This window comes from Pogona vitticeps, chromosome 15 (assembly GCF_051106095.1).
Source record: "Pogona vitticeps strain Pit_001003342236 chromosome 15, PviZW2.1, whole genome shotgun sequence".
NCBI classification, from domain to species: domain Eukaryota; kingdom Metazoa; phylum Chordata; class Lepidosauria; order Squamata; family Agamidae; genus Pogona; species Pogona vitticeps.
This window is the reverse complement of record NC_135797.1, coordinates 1527195-1545742: the sequence shown is the minus strand read 5'-3', so window position 1 is coordinate 1545742 and position 18548 is coordinate 1527195. Positions and strand designations below refer to the sequence as shown.

General features: G+C 45.9%; 1 protein-coding gene and 1 long non-coding RNA gene across 3 annotated transcripts; both read right to left on the bottom strand.

Annotated features, from left to right (window-relative positions):
- Positions 1 to 3395: 3395 nt before the first annotated feature.
- LOC144584923 (uncharacterized) lies at positions 3396 to 4767 on the bottom strand. Its single transcript, XR_013539412.1, has 2 exons — positions 4631 to 4767; positions 3396 to 3452 (listed from the first exon to the last, which is right to left on the bottom strand). It is a non-coding gene; the product is annotated as an uncharacterized LOC144584923 (long non-coding RNA).
- A 3322-nt stretch (positions 4768 to 8089) lies between these two features.
- GOLPH3L (golgi phosphoprotein 3 like) lies at positions 8090 to 15819 on the bottom strand. 2 transcript variants are annotated; one of them, XM_020798224.3, is made up of 5 exons: positions 15609 to 15819; positions 13255 to 13453; positions 10214 to 10345; positions 9987 to 10101; positions 8090 to 9187 (listed from the first exon to the last, which is right to left on the bottom strand). In XM_020798224.3, the coding sequence occupies exons 2-5, from the start codon at positions 13435 to 13437 to the stop codon at positions 8760 to 8762; spliced, it is 858 nt and encodes a 285-aa protein (XP_020653883.3). In that variant the 5' UTR covers positions 13438 to 13453; positions 15609 to 15819; the 3' UTR covers positions 8090 to 8759. The 2 variants fall into 2 exon arrangements, with proteins under 2 accessions (XP_020653883.3, XP_020653882.1); XM_020798223.3 differs by having other exon boundaries at positions 15623 to 15760.
- Positions 15820 to 18548: the final 2729 nt, after the last annotated feature.

The following is an 18548-nucleotide window of genomic DNA, read 5'->3' as shown; positions in this document are numbered from 1 at the left end:
TTGTGTTATACAGAGATCTTCTTCAGTCAAGGCCAGATTCAATGAGGCTACTCAGTCTTTGTAGGTCCTCTGTCTGTGGGACAGAGAGAAATTCAAAGGGTACAGATTTATCCAGCATAGCAATACAGCAATAGTGAACTTCACCTTTTGAATATCTGCCTGTTCTCACTCTCTACTCCCTGAGCTCCTTTGGTTAATCTACTTGTTTCTAGGCCCTCTGAGCCTTAATTAAAGACAACAAGAATCCAAGAGAAAAAAAAAAGAACATCCTAATTGAACTATTATGTATGCATTTAAACATGAACACTTTTTTTTTTGCTTGAGAAAAGCAAAATGTGTTCATGGTACGGAAGAACATCATCACTGATTTTATTTATTTAAGACATAATAAGCAATGTTTCAGTCCGTACAGGCCCAGCTTAAAATTTTCTCCATTATAATTTTTAAAGCCATCATTCCAAATTGTATGTCGAGAGAAAATAAGCCAAGAGGAGTGTACCAGTAGCAACCCTGGCTGAGTCTCTGCACTGATATTTTTACCCTTTCCCAGTCTCATCATGGACCAGCAGGAAGAAAGCGAGGGGGGGCAATTTCTGAAGCCACAGAAGGGCCTGCCTTTTCTGTGATCTCGTAGAGCTTATTGCAAACGCTTTAGGCAGAAAATGCATTGACACAAGGAAGTCTAGTATATTAAGCAAAGTCATGTCCATGCAGAATATCCAGTAAGTTTTTGAACCCAAACATGTTAAACTAATATAAGTAGCTGCAATCCACCCTTCTAAACTTGAAAGTCCTGTCCTGTTCTGTTTCTCTTTATGCCTCATTTCTGGCCTCGGGCACTTAAATGTCTCAAGCTGGGGCCTTGTGACAGCCAAATGCTAAGGAGTTCCACCGAAGGAGTGGCAAGCCAGCCCTGATTCAGAGGGGGGGGGGGGTCAGAGTTATACCATGAACAAAACATAAGCAATTGCTTCAACCTTCAGATTCAAAGAAAGGGAGTGTCCATCGCACTTCCCAACTCCGTAAATCCATTTCCCTTATTTCAACGTCAAACTGCAATCCCGTTTTACCTTGCCTTTGTTTCAGTCACGACTTCACTGGTCTCGTTTCTGAAATGAAACCCATGGATATGGCAAATGATGCCATGCCTAGCTTGGCATCAAGGTTCCTTCTGCATGGGGTTTAACCCATTGCACTCCTGAAATTCAGCAGAACTTTTGCCCAAAGAACACGGCAACCTAATTGTCAGGTCGCCTTAAGACTCTTCCCCCCCCCCCGTATTATTTCCAGCAAATGCATGCTTGCAGGTACTACCTGCACTGAAAGAAACTCAAGCCTCTGACAGGCTGCATCTGATTCTAATTCCAGCATTTAATTCCAGAAACTCTTGAGGTGACATCCTTGTTAAAGCTGCCAGTAGGCATGGACCCACCAAGATATCAAATTTTGAAGTATCTGCAGATCTGAATACCCAGCAGTCTGCACCTTTCCAAATTCATTCCTATTCCATTTTAAAAGGAGCGCTGGCTTTTTTTTTTGTCGGCTCACTCCATGCTGTGTATGAAACAAATCGAAAATTGGAGGAAAAAAATGTTACAATGACCTTAGGGTCCAACCCCATCATTTAACCTCTTTCCCTGAGGTAAGTCCCCAGCTTCCAATTCCAGAGAGGACATTTCAGACACATGAGGTTGACTTATTATTATTTTTTTTCAAATCCAAGCAACTCCCTTCTGTTTCATGTTAAGTGCTCTGGTCTCCTGAGCATGAGACAGATGCTCCAAAGGTTTCTCCCGGAGGGAGGGATGGGGAGGGGAGGGTTTTTTTCGAAGCTCCTTTTGACATTTGCTGTTTGAAAGACCCCAGATGGGTTGGTGGTTTCGGAGCAGGGAACAGAAGGTGACAGGATGGGGCAGGAGGCTCTGAGGGAAAGATGAGAGGATTCAGAAGAGGCCTGCAACAGAATGACATCGTTTCGGTTCAAACCCGGTGCTCTCCAAATTAAAACAACTACAGCACATACCTACCTCCCCCATCGGAAGGAACATTCAGACATGTCTCTGTTTCTACTGTATTTCCGCAGAGGTGATGGTTGTGGGCATCGCTCTCAGAGGCTGACGCTTGGAATGGTGACATCCAGAGGCACAACGGCCACCCTCCTTGTGGAGGAATGGCTTTTCTTCTGCTATTTAGGCAGAGTCCTGCAATTATCCAGTTATCAGGACAGACGTAGAACGGCCAGCCCTTAGCAAAGAGGAGGAGTCAGGAACGGAGAAGCCCATCATGCGGAAAAGCGCTAGGCAGCCTCCATAAATCCGCTGAGGACACACTTCTGTCAGTCCGGCATGGCTTTTAACTGCCCATGGCTCCATCCTAAGGAATTCTGAGTATGTGTAGCTGGCGAGAGGCTTGGATTTCTCAGCTAGAATGCTCTAGTCTAGTGCTCGTCCTTGAACTACAGTAGAAAATTCTACCTTGTCCCATCAAACCACAAATTCTGTAGGATGGAGCCACCACAGTTAAAACAGTTTCCGGTAAATATAACCAATTATCTAAATATACTCGGTGACTCCAGGGCTGCACGGGCACCTTTAATGTGCCTGAAAACTGTTCTTTCGTAACATTACGAGCAACCTCCAACATCCAGTGGGAGCAACTTCCTCAAGTTCTTCCAGAAGCAGATAAAGAGAGCCATCTGCCTTCATTCAATTAAAAGAAAACTAGACTTTATGGCCTTAAGGGGCTCACTGTCATTGTCCGCCCTACCATGAGAAAAATGTTTTATGACCAACTGCCAGCATCTGTTCCATCATTTCAATTCCCTACAGGCTGATTCCCAAGTTAAAGTGAAGTAGAATAGATCCACTGAAATCAACAGGGCATATAGGAAGAGGTGACCAAGCAACCCCATTCTTTTTAAACCTGTGTTTTTAGACTCCCCATGTGGTGTTGTGGGTAGAGGGACGGGCCAAGCCTCAGGGGACCTCGGTTCAACGCCCTGTTCAGCCATGAAAACCGAAGGGAGCTTGTGGGTGGCTGGTGGCACTTGTAAAAGCGCTCCTTAAATATAACCAATACCTTGAAAACCTTATTAGAGTCACTTTAAGAGGGAGGAGACATGCTGACACGTAAGAAACATTTAATGTATGTACAGGAGAGGACTACTAAGGATTAAACAATACCCATAAAGATGTTCACCGGTGTTTAACATGTTATCCCCCATACACCCGGATTTGAGTTTAAAGAGTAACAAAGCCAACGTTTCTTCTTCCAGTCTTAAAACCCAGCCTGAGGCACGCATCGGCCATGGTTAGCCACGCCAGGGTGGCGCAGATTCTGGGCCTGCCATGCTGGCCTCAGGTTCACCCTCCTGGAGAACACGGCGTCCTGCAAGGACATGGGACTCCTGTAAGAACTTGTCCTCCCATTTTTTTTTTCAGCCCTCTTTCGGCCTGCAAGAAATGCAGGTTATCAGCCATATGCTTTGGAAGCTTGTCTGGAAAGTTAACATTAACCTGCCTTGCTTTCTCCCAATTCCAGTATTGTTTGCGACAAAGCCAAACGGCACAGATATTGACCAGTCCTGACCCCCTTCCTTCCTTCCCTCCTTCCTTCCTTACCTTTGATTGCTGTTCCTCCAGCCACTGCCTCCTCCTCCTCCTCTCCCGGTTCCTGTTGGGTGTTCCCATGGTCTGAAATTTGTTGAAATTGCCGGAAAAAAAAATACTTCTACCTCACTTTGTCTCTTGCACCAAAAGATACCAAAGATGACTTTTTTTTCCTCGTTTTGCAAAGGAAGTCTTTTTGTGCGTCCGTGTGGGTGGGTGCACACGTGTTGGAGGATGCGTGGGTGGGTGGATGTGTGCGTCGTAATATATCTATATTTCTATATATTTTTTGCATGGCTTCTCAAAAGTACTCCGTTTTGTGTCAGAACCCTCAGCTTGCTCTGAGCAGAGAGCCCAGTCACCCTCCTATTTTGATGGATGGGCCAAAACCCCAATTTGGTCATGAAAACACCTTCCTTCCTTCCTTCCTTTTCCCAAGACTGTGTTCCTTGTGGATCCTAATAATAAAATGCACTTTAGTGATTATGCTACAGGGTTAGGAGTCTGGAAAAAGCTGTTTGAACAGGACCTAAACCGCAAAGTTCAACAAAAACAAAATAAAATAAAAGGGAGCATACTTTTTCCCCCACCTCCAAAGTATGTCTCCCTCTCCTGTAAAATTAGACATTAAATTAACCTTGTGGGGACAAAACTGCATCCTATGCCATGCATCAAGTGTCTTCTCCACCATATATGATTTTATTGTAAGGTTATAGTCTTTCTTCCCCTTTCCAAGGGAAGTGGGACAGGATCCTGGTTGCAGCTAACCCACCTCCAAAGTCCCATTTTCCCATTTATTTTGCCTTAAATGACCAGCTGTAACAATTTGTACTTCACTTTTCTTATGATATGACTGACGCATTTTAGCTTTCCTAGTTTCAGCTGTTCTAGGATTTCTTTGCTTCCACTCACTCAACAGGTTTCACATTGATACCATGGCCTGCTTGAGAAGTTTTCCTCCAAACGTTTTAAAATAAATGCTCAGGTTTAAAATGAGCCTCACAAGGCAGAAGACAACGTACCTGATCAACTCAAGCCACTTGGTACTCGTTACAGCCCTTCTCGACCTCCATTCCTGCTTTCACCCAGGAGTATCATTCTCATGATTTGCCAGCAGGGCTCCTGATATTTCTTGAATTGGTAAATTCTGCTTTTCCACTAAAAAATTGGGCTTAAAAAAAAAAGCTAACGATAAAATAATGCGATTTCAGATATAAAAACACACACCCATTAAAAACATTTCTATTTAAAAATGAGAAATAAAAGGCACCTTTCTTGGGCTCAAGTGGTAGCTGAGCACAGGAATCCAGAATGAGTGCCTTCAATCAGGAAGTGTCCAATCCTATCGAAGCCCAGGCTGGCTCACGCCCACACACACCCTACCCCCACAAGCACACATTTCAAGGTGCCAGGACTATGTGTCCTACTGGAAGCTGAGACCCTGGCATAAGTCTACCTTCCCTATAGAAAAAATAAATGAATAAATAAATGAATAAATAAAATAAAATAATTAAAATTAAAAATGGCAGCCCAGCAAAAAACCTAATCACACACTCGCATCAACAGGCAGGGGCTGCATAGTCATCCTGCATCAGTTCTGCGGAGTGTCATCTGCCTGTCATGTTTTGGTCAGTTATAGCAGGAGAAAAAGACCTAGATGTCTGATGTGCTAATTATAACCTAGCTCTCGAATATGATTCCAGTGGCCAAAAGTGAAGCTACCAGGATGTAAACAAACAGCCATCCCTGGGCATCATGACGCCTTCCCTGCGTAAGGCCATGCGAGGCTCCAAGTCTCAGCCTTGGAAGGCAGCCGGCAAAGTAGATCTAAAGTAACACCAACAGCTCAAGTTCATCCCAGCGTTCAGAACCTCGTGTTAGGTCCCTTCGTCCCTCAATCTACATTTCTTTTCCCACGAGTACAGTTCAAAGCCCTTTTGATCATTCATCCCCACTGTCTTAATATTCTGTTCAACATAATAATAGGGGCTCTGTTAGTTTGAAAATGCTCTCTTGGCTGCCAAAGATCTGAAAACTGGAACTATAAAATATACTGCAAAGTCATGTACTGTATACTTAAAAAATATATCTTTTTAAAAATGCACGATTCCCTGACTTCACTTCCCAAAATTGTTGATGAAAGATAATCTCACAGTTGGGGCTGTCATCTTTGAAAACTGGGGACTGTTCTTATGCCTTCCCACTTGACGATCAAATCAAACAGGTGAAGCTTCCCCCACCACCAACACACACACACACACACATTAAAGGGTTCACCTACTTGGTATCAGAGCATTAGGCTTACTCTTAGACACCAAATGATAGCTACCAATCTGAAAGATAAAAACCTGAAAGGGCAAATTCTGATGCATTTCCCATGACCTCCCATTCTCTCCCTAATCTTTTCCTTCTCCTCTGGTCGGTGTAAGCTGAGTGGCGTGGTCATGTTTTTAATCAAAGCAGTGCATTAACTATATATTAATAAATTGAATGTTTCTTCTTTGTTTGTTGACCGTGCTAACTTTAAAAAAGAGAGAGAGAGAGAGAGAGAAAACCAAAGTCTTTTTTTGCCTGTAAAGAAAATAAAAATTAAAAAAAAAAGCTGTACATTTTATACCAAAGTTTTTTCTTCTCGGATACCTCATCCTGTACCTGTTTGTGGTGAAATGTTATTCACAAAAAGTAAACGTCCTTAACTGAAAACATAGTGTCATGACTTATTATTTAAAGAAGACAAAGGGGAAATGGGAAGCAGGAGTGAAGTAGGCTTCCAATTAAAAAAACCAAAACGCATTTTAAAAATGTATCAAACTGAACCTGAAAGGATATAAAATCTCTAACAGGAAGGAATTTATGCTGAATAGAACAGACAATTCATGCCAAGCATCAGGAAAGACCACCAAGGAATGGTTTAGCTTTCCTAGTGATGTTTCCACACACTGGGTGTGTACTCAGCTTTTTCTTTGGCCCTGGCACCTTCAGACTCACCCCACCTCAAAATAGTTCTTTAAAAAAAACAAACAAACAGGTAAAGCCTCTCGGAGTGCTTCTCCTTTTAGATCGGTTGCAGGCCCTGCCTGCAGTGTTGTAAGGCCAACATTAATTATTTCTGTGGGAAACTGACCCCTAGACCTAGAGAAGTGTTTCCTCCACGAAGACCATAGCAGTCTCCAGGTGCTTATTCCTCCCAGAAACTGGTCTTGACAGATGTGCTGTCTTTAGACGTAACAGCTCAGAGCCTCCATCCTCTCCTATGAGTATGTCTAATCCCCTTTTTGAAATAATCTAAACTAGTTGTGAGGGACGTGGTGGCGCTGTGGGCTAAACCGCAGAAGCCTGTGCTGCAGGGTCAGAAGACCAAGCAGTTGTAAGATCGAATCCACGTGACGGAGTGAGCACCCGTCGCTTGTCCCAGCTCCCGCCAACCTAGCGGTTCGAAAGCATGCAAATGCAAGTAGATAAATAGGGACCATCTTGGTGGGAAGGTAACAGTGTTCCATGTCTAAGTCGCACTGGCCATGTGACCACGGAAGATTGTCTTCGGACAAAACGCTGGCTCTATGGCTTGGAAACGGGGATGAGCACCGCTCTCTAGAGTCGAACACGACTGGCCAAAAATTGTCAAACTAGTTGCAGCCAACTCTTATGGCAGTGAGTGCCAGAAATTAATTCTATGTTTGCGGGAAAACAGAGACACCGTGTATCACAGGGCAGAGAACCTCTTTCAGTCCAAGGGCCAAACTCAGTATCAGAGAAGTTTCAAGGGGTTCCAACTGAGAGGAAGACCAGGGCAGAAATACCATTAGGAATTGGGGGGGGGGAGAGAGAAGAGATACACAAACACACACCATTAGGAAAGCAACGTGACTGTCTAGGACCGCAGGAAGGCAAGATTCCAACCCAGAACCGAAGGCTCCCCAGCCGTGTTAAGCCAAGGCATGGCATGCCTTGTGAGGACCATGGCGTGCATTTATGCTGACGTTCTACAGGCGTGTGAAATTCAGTGCCCCCCCAGAATCTCCATTCAATTAAAATCTCCCTCTCATTTAAGCTTCTAGACCTTAAGGGTGCCTAGGGTAATAGTCACTGAAGCTGAAGAGACGGTTGAATAATATTTTTAATGGCTCAACAGCGAGATTTCCCCGTCTTTGCCTCTTCCAGGACAAGAAAACCAGAAGAAAATCATGCAAGTTAAGAAACGGAAGGGCTCTGCCCCATCTGCATACTTTCTGCAGGTCACAGAATTTATCCACTGTCAGGTCATGCATTTAGGTTTGGGCTGGAGCTGAAGTGGCCCAGCAGCCCCTGGCACCCACTGAAGTGAACGTGAATAGTTAAGTCCTACTGATTTAAATGTGAATTAAGAGCAATTAAATTTGGATCCGCTGGGGAGGCACAGATATGGTCAGTTGGAGGCATGTTCTGCAAAAAATTGATCAGGTAAGCAGAACCCTTTGAATCGAAATAAAAACCACAACAGATTGCATAGATATTTGTGCTGTAATGGTCTTTCCCAACAAAACACAAGGAGAACAGCACAAGAAAAATCAGAAGAATCTGCATCAAAAAACAAGACATGGATGAAAACAAGGTTGGGACTAGGAGATTTAAAAAAAAAAAACGACAACACACAAAAACCCAGAACAGAGAACACGCCACCGCAATCCATTCTTCTTGTACACACTCAAACAAGAGTGTTTCAATTTTTAAAAAAAGAAAGGAAGAGAAACTGTAAGCCATTTCTAGCAGTCACAGGCCTTCATTTTAACTTGGGATGTGAGAAAACTAAAAGGAGAGGAGCCAACAGGCGGGGGGAGAAACGCACAAATTTCTTTGCTCATCCTTGAAATCTAACAAGTCAACAAGTCCAAGGAAAGGAGGAGGAAGTGGTGGTGGAGGAGGAAGAGGAAGTGGTGCCGGTTTTCCTGTAACAGGACGTTGCCCACTCTTTCCAAGAGCCATAGAGGGTGGAGGTGGGCAGGTGGGTGGTCGTGGCAAGAGGAAGTCCCCAGTGCCCATGGTTCAGGAGCAGGGGAAGATTTCCTAGAGTAGAAGGTTCAGTCCTCGAGAGAGAAAGAGAGACAGACAGAGAGAGAAAGAGAGAGAAACGGGCCATCCCCACTTAGAACAGACTCGCTCAGCTGGGAACATTTAGGACTTGTTGAAGGCCGCCAAGACGGCCCAGATCATCTCCGCCCCGCTCGCCTTGGCCGCCTCGACCTCAGGGTCCCTGTCCAAAAGGTCCTTGGACCTGTTGATGGCCACGTCGTACTTCTCGTCATCCAGGCTGGCGAAGATGTTCTCCAGCACGTCGGAGGCATGGGCCAGCACCAGCAGAGCTAAGGTCCTCCGGTCCATGCGGTGGGGGTCGTTGACCCACCGGTCCAGGACGCTCTCCTGAAGCTTCTTCACCAAGCGCTGCTTCTCCGTCGTGTTGGTGACTGGGTGGGTGGTCATGTCGAAGAGGAGGAAGTTCTGCTTCTCGGTGGTCAGGATGCCTTTCTCCACGAGGTTCTTCGCGATTCGCTCGCGGACGTTACGGAGCTGGTACTGTAGCTTGAAGGGGTTCCAGGTCTCACCTACAGAAGAACAGAAGACCGTGTTCAAATGTTTCTGAGGGGGGGTGGGTCACCCTCACCCTATCTCGGGCAGAACCCGGCCCCTGTGGTTTTGCTCGTTTCTCCCTCTGGGGTTCACTAGATGAGTGGTTCTTAACCTTGGGTTACTCAGGTGTTTTTGAACTGCAACTCCCAGAAACCCCAGCCAGCACAGCTGGTGCTGAAGGCTTCTGGGAGTTGCAGTCCAAATAACCCAAGGTTAAGAACCACTGCACTAGATGACCCTGTCCCCCCTCCCCATGACAGACTTAGCTCGTGGTTTCCCAGTCCTTGTATGTGTCCCCTGCTCCCTCTTTTAAAAGACAGAAATGACATTCCTGAAATTTTGTGACGGTCAGTTTCTAAGCAAAAGTATCGGTTCCTTTGGCTCACAGCATCACTGGAAGGAATCCTTCAAAAACTTTTTTTGAAATTGAATTTGGATCTTGGGCTGAAAGAAGTTACCCAACCATGGTATAGATTGTTTAGTTTCCCCCCCCCCCCCATCCATCAACATCCACAGGCTGGGTTTATAGGAAGGTACAAGGCCACCTTTTGCTGTATTTTCCATCTTATTGTTTTCACTACTCTCTTCCATCCTAGATTTTGAGTGAAGGAGGATCTCCAAAATTTTTGGATTTATATCTGGCCAGGGCAAACGATGAGCAGATTTGTCAGCCACTGTGGGTCAAGCTCACGCTGAGCACCTTTAAACGAAATCAGACAAAGCCTCGGAGGTTGCAACATGGATCCAAGATCACAGCAACACACTCCCCCTCACCCGTGAGCAATTCAATCCAGGTCTGCACCGTCTCGGGAGGCTCAGTGGCTTTGAGATGGCGAAGCGTCTCATCCAGAAGTACATCTCCAGCTGGAGCATCTGACTTCAGAAGCACCTTGAAGACAAGAGGAGAAAGGGGTAGTCCCACTGGGCTCAACGTAGGCCGAAGATGGGTCTTTCGAAAGTCGAAACGATATCAGCCAGAGGTTGGTGGTGAAGAATCTCACCTTCCGATCCAGGAGCCGTTTCTTCCTCATGGTTTGTGGCTCCAGCTGTATCCTTCCTCTCATGGCCAGCTCAATAAGAATGCCCCCACGCAGGCCCGAGGAGATGCAGTCATTCCAGAAAGACGTGTAGCCCTGAGAGGAGAAAGGACAGATTAGCAGCCATGGACCACGGCAGCTGTAAACATCCTGTTCTTCCTCCTCCATCAGCGAGCCTCTGTTTTTTACATCTTCCAGCTACCCCCTCCTATCAAGCTGCGAGAACACACATCTTAATCACAGAATACAGAAAGTCTCCCTTCGCCGATATACTTACGAATTCCATGACCTTAACTGGGAGCCTTAACAGATACATGCGCTCATGCGTCAACAGGTACATTAAAATGGTCAAGATAGAAAAATCTCTATCGTGCTCTTCCCTTACTTATTTTTCTTAATTTGGCCCATGTTGTTATGTGCCATCACGTCAGATATGACTCATGGTTATCTTAGAAGGTACGTGTGATGTTCAAGGAGTGGCTCTGCCATGGCCACCCGCTCCCTCCGTGAGATGCCACGGACGCCCAGGAATGAGAATGCAGGTCCCTTGAATCCTAATCAGACATCTATACCCACTAAACCACTCTGGCTCTCAGACTGGGGGAAGGGAGGATGATTTAGGGAGGGCAGAAGAGAGGGTTGATAAAACGTAGCATGGGCAATGTAACCAATGGTTATATCATATACAGTCAATGAAACTAACGGATAGGTGAAAGTGTTCTCTTCAAAAAGGGTAAATCCTTTGAGAATGGCCTGTCAGAATATGTGACTCACATGGGCTCAGATAGCTAAGGTGGGGGATTAAGACACACACACACCCCTGTGAAGAATAAGCGGCCAGCCATGATGGCTTCGATACAGGTGACCTCCTGAATCAAAGTCTGCCTACTGGGAAACAGGAGGAAAAAGGGGCCTCTTGCCCTAGATGATCTGCCTATGGATTTCTGAAGAGGCACCTGGTTGACCCCTGGGAGAAACAGGATGCTGGACTAAGTGGATTTTTGGCCCTGCCCAACAAGATCCTTCTTGCGCCCTATGGAAGCAAGACGACCTGCAGACAACCAGGATGAACTAGAAACCATATTTATTGCCAGAAAGGTAAGAAAGAAAGTGTGTGTGTGTGGGGGGGAGAGACAGAGAAGGACTTCTCTAGAGGCTTTTTAAAAGTCTTTCTCTCTTAGGAATTAGCTTTTGATGAAATTGTTTCAAACTGGAGAACAACCAAGAGTCCTTTAAACAAAGAGAACAGAAGGTGCAAGGTCAAAAGAACAGCAGCTTGCCATAGGCAAAACGCATTTCCTGTGCAAATACCCATGCTTGTTTCACTCTACAAAAAAAGGGAAGTGGCGGGGAGCTAAACATCTGTTTATTTTAATAGGGTTAGGGAAAACACCTCCCTTTGGCAAACATTGAACAGCAAGCTCCAATATTGTTTTAAATCCTTCCACTTCCTTGTGCACAATATTGTAAAGGAAAATAGAAGAGCACTTTAAAAAAAAACGACCTTTTCTTGTTCCTGAACAAGTCCGGTTCAAGTCTTTCTTAGAATTATTAAAACCTTTGACATTACCAGCATGTGTTACATCAGGTTCTATCACAGACCAACACAACTCAAACAATTTTTTAATATATTTTTAGTCTTTTTTAAAAGAAGTGAAGTATGTTCCATATAAATGCTGAGTTTGGAACCAAAACAGCCTTAAGCTTTCATTTCCGACCAAACAGCAGGTCAGACCTCACTGTCGAGAACCTACCTTGAATTGCAGAAACTGAAAAACAAAATTTCATATTAAGCTTCCAAGTTACCGGTATTAAAATTAGACAGTGCCTCCCTCACTGTAGATCTAGATGTCCAAATAGTACAGCTAGATTCAGGGTTGCACACAGAAATGCAAAATCAAGGCAAACACATGTGTCTTTCAGGGAAGAGTTCAATATCAGCATCTGGACACTGGGAACTTCAAGGCTGGTATTTCATATCAATGTTTTACAATACATGTTCTGACATCAGCTGGTTTAAAACAGAATCAGCTTTAAAGACGGATAGAGCCTTACACCCAAACCGTAAATCTATTTGCTTTGCCATGGCCTGTCAATTTCAACTGAGCATTTTTTTTCTGACGTATACAGGAAGTTCATACTTTGATCTGCTTTGTTTGTAAAGTTCGCAATTTGGCTCTTGGAACACTACCTTGCCTTGGCAGAGAAAAAATGGTTGAAAAACCAGCCTTCATCAAACTATTGAACAGGAAAACCCAAGAGACTAGTTCCTGTGCAACCACCGCTTCAACACACACACACACACACACACACACACACACACACACACACACACACACACACACACACACACACACACACACACACACACACACACACACACACACACACACACACACACACACACACACACACACACACACACACACACACACACACACACACACACACACACACACACACCCCTGGGGCTGAGTGCCACCTTTCTCCCAAGTACCAGCTTCCACGTGGAGCAGACATGTCCCCTTCCTTACAAGACTAAGCTGGGGGAGATGCACCATTTAAAAACCTCTCCCCTACTCTGCTATGAAGTTCATTTTGGCCCAGCTCCCTGCTCCTAAAAGGATAAAACAAGAAAGTCTGCCGTACAAACCCTATTGAGAATCTTGTAATAAGACTTTTCCTTAAATGTAATAAATGATTATCTCCTCCTCCATGAGAACTATCTGCTTGCTTTTTCTAAGAGAAACGCGGGCCACTGGCTTTTCTATTCCCAAGGATCAAGTTGCGTTGTGCAATTGTAGAGACTCAGAGAAGCAGCTGATCCACCTCGTAAGCATTCAGTGCACACGTTGTCTCAGTTACAAGGCTGGAAAATAAGAATGGCCAACCAACCCACCTGGAGAAAGTGAGGCCTCTCAGAGCAGGAAACAGAAGGGGCCAAACCTGCCCATGCAAGAGGTAAGAAGGCAAAAAAAAAGGCTCCCTCCCTGCAGTTTCTATACCTCTTTGTCTTTCAATCCCAGGAGCAGGACCTCCTCCATAAGAGTAAGACGGATATCTTTGGAGTCCCCAGAGTCTTCGTCACCCACGCCCTTGTCCAGAACGGAGTCCTCCTCACCCTCCGCCCGCTTCTCGGCATTCCCGCCAACATCGGCACGCCGCCCTCGGTGGATTAACGTCGTCATGATCTCTCCGCTACACCTGAAGGGGGGGGAAGCATCCCATACATCACCTCGTTTTAGTGTTTACTCTCTCTTGGAGCAACAAATGAAGAAATCAGCCACACGTGTCCATCAGGCCTCAAAATCCACGCTTGGTTTTGAACCTTGAAGGTTTCAGGATCTCGTTTCCTCTCCACATGGCAAAAGCAGTAAAAGAGCCTTTCATCGCCTTAAAAGCAACCCTTTTTATTTGCTGTAGGCTCTCGTGGACCATAACCCATGTCATCAGATGCTTCTGCAGAGGCAGGCAGCAGCTGATGGAAGCAGATGCCCACTTCAATGTCTTAGTTTGTAAAGTGGCACAAGACGCTTTATTGCTTACAGGTTAACAACTACCCCCCACTCACCCACAAACCGGAAACAATGAAAGCAACAACCTTGTGTGCAAAATCATATTAAAGGTATTTTAGCATGAAATAAAAAATAAAACGTACTGTTCAGTAAAATATAAAATGTCTGTCAATGGACAGGCAGTAGCAGGTAAAACTGTCTTAGTTCAGTTGTCCATAGGTTTTACAGCATAAAACCGTAAAATAAGAAAAAGGTGTGTCTTAAGGATCCCGAACCGTTTTATAGATCAAACTCAACATTTTATAGACTGGGTCTGGACACACCCTGGCAAACACATCCAATAGATTAAAAACCAGTAATAACAGAATCATGGCACTGACTTCCTACCACTAGTACCACTGTGATAGGAATATTGTGTTTCTGAACAGTGTTCGCCATATTACTGTAATTTAGTCATGCTGCAAAACAGACACCTGTTTTAATAATAATAATGGTCTTAGAATCGCAGAGCCGGAAGGGACCCTATGGACTCCCAACCTCTAAAGTGACTGATGTATCAGGTCTGTGTGGACCCACAAGCTAGTAAGTTTACAGCAGCAGCAGCAGCAGCACTAACAGAAATGCAACCCAAACTTCCCTGGGATTTTTGGCAAACTTTTCTGGGCCTGTTGCTTTCAAAGGTAAGGGCAGCTTCTCCCTCTTTAGTAAGAGCATAACCTGATCTTCCACTGCCTATAGGCCAGATTCCTCCAGACTACACCTTTCACCACCCTTAGGACAACAGGCCATGCTGGTTGGAGGCTAAGGTGAGCCTGGGTCCAAAATATCAGGGCATGAAAGGTTGCTTCAAGGCAGAAAATGGGAGTTAGAGAAATGAAACATCTAGAAACTTTTCATGTGCAAAAACCACAAAGAAGTTTGGTAGGCAGTGGAACAGGCAAAAAATAAAAATAATAATAAACGGATCATTATAATCCTATGTGCTTAGTTGGAAGGGGAACTATTTCAGGGGCCAGAATTAGACTACATACTAATTTATTTTTCCTTCTTGGTTCCCACCCCCCCAGGGAAGTCTACAGTTTCACCTCTGCAGCAACTGGGCACAAAACACAGCAACACCACATCCTGCACTGGAACAATCCTGCCCATGCCAGCTTTTTTTCCACCCCACGGCAAGGGCCAGCTTCTCTTAGTATTTTTGTAAAAGAGTTTTTGTTCCCGTGCTCTTCCTATGAGGCTGCGACAAACCTGTGAAAGCCACTCAGGCATTCCCTGGCATGAAAACCGCATGGATGGGGCAGGGATTTACACCATGCATTCTGACATGCCATTAAGATATATATATATAATGAAAGAAACAGGTGAAGGAAAAGGAAGAAAGCAAGACAAGCATCGGCACTACAGAGCTGCTTTTTCTTCTCATACTGCAGAGAAGAAATCCATGCATATTTTAATGCTCGTTTTCTCCCTCTCCAAACCGTGCATTCTTTGCTTCTTTTATAAAAATAAACATTTAGAGACCCCTTTGAAGAAACAAACACAGCATCGCCTCTTGTTATTGTGGTTTAGTCGTTAAGCCCTGTCCGACTCTTCATGGACCAGAGCACGCCAGGCCCTCCTCTCTTCCACCAGCATTGCCTTAAAAAAAAAATTAAAATTCCGGCACTCTGTTTATCCACCTCTACAATCTGGGTTGTTTTCAGTTCCTCCAGCAAGGAGATAAATAAAGAAAACAACCCGTTCCATCTCCTAAAATGTATAACCTGAAATGAAAAGAAGGGGGGGGCGCAGCGGATGCACCCGATCTTTTAATGGTAGAAATAAATTCGTTTTCCAGGACTCACCTGTAATTCCTTACCTCCTCCTTCCTCCTGCTCCAGTCCTTTATTTGCTGTTCTCTTGATAAGAAATCTGAAGCTTGCCAAGCCGAGCAAACTTTACTTCCTGGTTCCTCTACAGAAAGGAAGGAGGAGACAAAAGAGGAGGAGAAACAGAGAGAGGGAGAGAGCAGAAAACGGAAAAAAAATACTGTACACCCTCCACACACATCAGCTTCCTGGTGTCTCCGGGAAACCTACCCCCGATGGGCGTGCAAAGAGCAAATGGAGAAGGCTCGTGCAAGGAGAGGCACCAATGGACTCCCCAGGAAGGCGGGTGTTCTCCCCTGCCCACCACCACCACCACCACCGCCGCCCCGGGGTTGCACCGGCCGAACTTGCAAAAGGAACAAAAAAAAAATGTAATAATTAATTGAAATTAAAGGCGGGGACGACCTGGTGAGCCTGACAGCCGAAGAGACCAATAGGGAGGGAGAGGGTGGCTTTCCACCCTCCCCCGGAGGAGCAAGTGAGTTTTCATACACATACACACACACACACACACACACACACACACACACAGACAAACAGAGCAGGGGCGCTGTGGCTTATATGGTGGCAAAGAGGGCAGTTTGAGGGGTAACTCGGGAGTAAATCGGAGGGAAGCCTTGCATACGGTTTAGTAGTGCAGCAGGAACAAGGTTTAATAATAATAATAATAATAATAATAATAATAATAATAATAATAATAATAATAATAATAATAATTATTATTATTATTATTATTATTATTATTATTATTATTATTATTATTATTATTATTATTATTATTATTATTATTATTATTATTATTCCCATTATTATTCCCATTAAACTGGGAAAGTCCTGAAAAAACCAGGAGGAAGGTGACCTCGCTGACCTTTGCTCTTGCTGGCTGGGGCTTCTGGGACTTGAAGTCCAGGAATTTAGCGAGCCCAGAGCCTCCCAGTTCTGGCATGGAGGGTTCTCTTGATTCGTTTTTTTTTTTTTTTAGTCTCTCTGACATAAACAGATACATAGGCATCTATAGAGACACGCACAGACATGCACACAGTCAAGGTGCAAGGATTTGCATTTTTGGAGGGCAACTCCCAGAACCCCTCAGGTGCCTGGGGGGGATTCTGGGAGTTGTAGTCCAAAACACATACACCTCTGTGCCCCTGTAATAAGCACACAGATACACTCTTAAATACTGTACATCCCCATCAATGTTTACGTGGATGACAGGCAACGAGGAGGCTGATGCCTAAAGACAGTGGCCACTAAAGTGCCTTCCCTTTCCATCGTGCAAGATCTTGGGGATGCCCGTGAGCTGGCCAATTCACCAACGTGAGGCGTCTCTATCACAAGCCAGAAGGGATGAACAGAACCTCCTCCATATTGAATGGAAGCATCTGGGGAATATCAGATGCTTATTTTGGGCCTAAGAAAATTTCTGGGCACCTGATTTCCCCTCCCTACGCACACACACACACACACACACACACACCCCATATGTGGGGTGGACACCGGTGTGGCCCCCAAAGGCTGTTTTTTCCCAACCCTCGGGCCTTCCTGGCACCTCCTTTTTCTATCCAAAATGTGGATTCCTCCTCCGGGAGGCCTTTTGAGCCGGCTGAGCAGGCTCCCCCCTTCCTTCCCCAGCCTGGTCTGACAATCTTGAGGCAACGCTTGAGTTTCTCGTGGGACTGCTTTGCACCCCTAAAAAAAGACCCCCCCTTTCAAAGATTCCTGTCAAGAAATCCCGTGGTGGTGGAGCATGGGCTTCTGACTCCTTTTAAAATGTGAAGAAAGGCCTTTCTCTGAGGGGGAACAGGGAGCTTGCCCTCGCCCTCCCTTCGGTCTGTACCTCGAGGGAGTCACGCACGCACACACGCACACCCCCATGGCACCCTTGGGGCTCTTCTGGCCACACTTTGGCCCCACAAGGACGAGGGGCCCACAGGAGAATGGGGTTGGTCCTCCTTCCCCCCCCCCCCAGGGTGTGGGGTCGCCCGGCCATGGAGCAGGGCATGGTGAAAAAGGCGGGAAAACCAGATTGGGGGGGATCGTGCGAGAGCCACTTGGGGTTGCCCCCTTTTTAAGTGTTGCCCCCTCCCTTGACCCCGGCCCTTTCGGGGCAGGCTAAGAGAGAGGCTTGGACCCCAAAAAGTGGGCCGTGCTCGAGGGCGGGGGGGGGAATCCTGCGCCCCCACAATCAGGACGAATGGGGGGGCTCTTGTGAGGAAAGACGAAAGGGTGCAGGAAGACCACAGGTGCCATGTGTGACCCATGAGGAGAGACACCTTCACCCCCACACCCCATTTTGCATCCATTGGGGGGCATTTTGAAGGTGGGGGACTGTGGAGCTCCTCACCCTCCTCCGCTCGGTGCCCCGCTTGGTTTGAGGGACGGGGAAGAAAGGAAAAGGCCGGGAGCCAGGCCGGGGGAGGAAAAGCCATCTTGCCCCAGGGACGGTGCGCTCGGCCCCCTTTCTTTGGCCTCGTTCAAGGAGGGGGGGGGAACGTAGGTGGCCAGAGGTGCCCAGGGGTGGCCAGAGGTGGCCAGGGGTGGCCAGAGGTGCCCAGGGCTGCGCCCGCCGGAGGCTCCTCCTCCTCCTCCTCCTCCTCCTTTTCTGTATTCCCTAAACCAGTTTCATTTCCCCTAAGTGCCCAAGGGGGCGAAGAATCTAGTGCAGAAGAAATAATGTGGAGGAGATATATTTCCTTCACATTATTTCTTCTGCATATATAGTTCTTCTTTCATATATATATATTTAAAAGAATATGGTCGGTGGATCGAGATTCCCGAAGATTTTGTGACAGACAAACGCAGAGACCTGCTTCTCGCCCAAGGCTCTGAAAATCTATTGCTCGGTGACAGAAAGACCAGGAGTGCCCCAAAGAGCGCCCAGTGACGAGGCAGGGGATCAATATTTAAAATAAACGT

Excerpts from the sequence above, each read along its gene's own strand:
- GOLPH3L (XM_020798224.3), bottom strand. The coding sequence starts at position 13,437 with ATGACGACGTTAATCCACCGAGGGCGGCGTGCCGATGTTGGCGGGAAT. Across the intron at positions 10,346-13,254 it reads TGGGATTGAAAGACAAAGAG|GGCTACACGTCTTTCTGGAA; the intron begins GTATAGAAACTG and ends TTCTCCTCTCAG. Across the intron at positions 9,188-9,986 it reads CTGGATTGAATTGCTCACGG|GTGAGACCTGGAACCCCTTC; the intron begins GTGAGGGGGAGT and ends GTTCTTCTGTAG.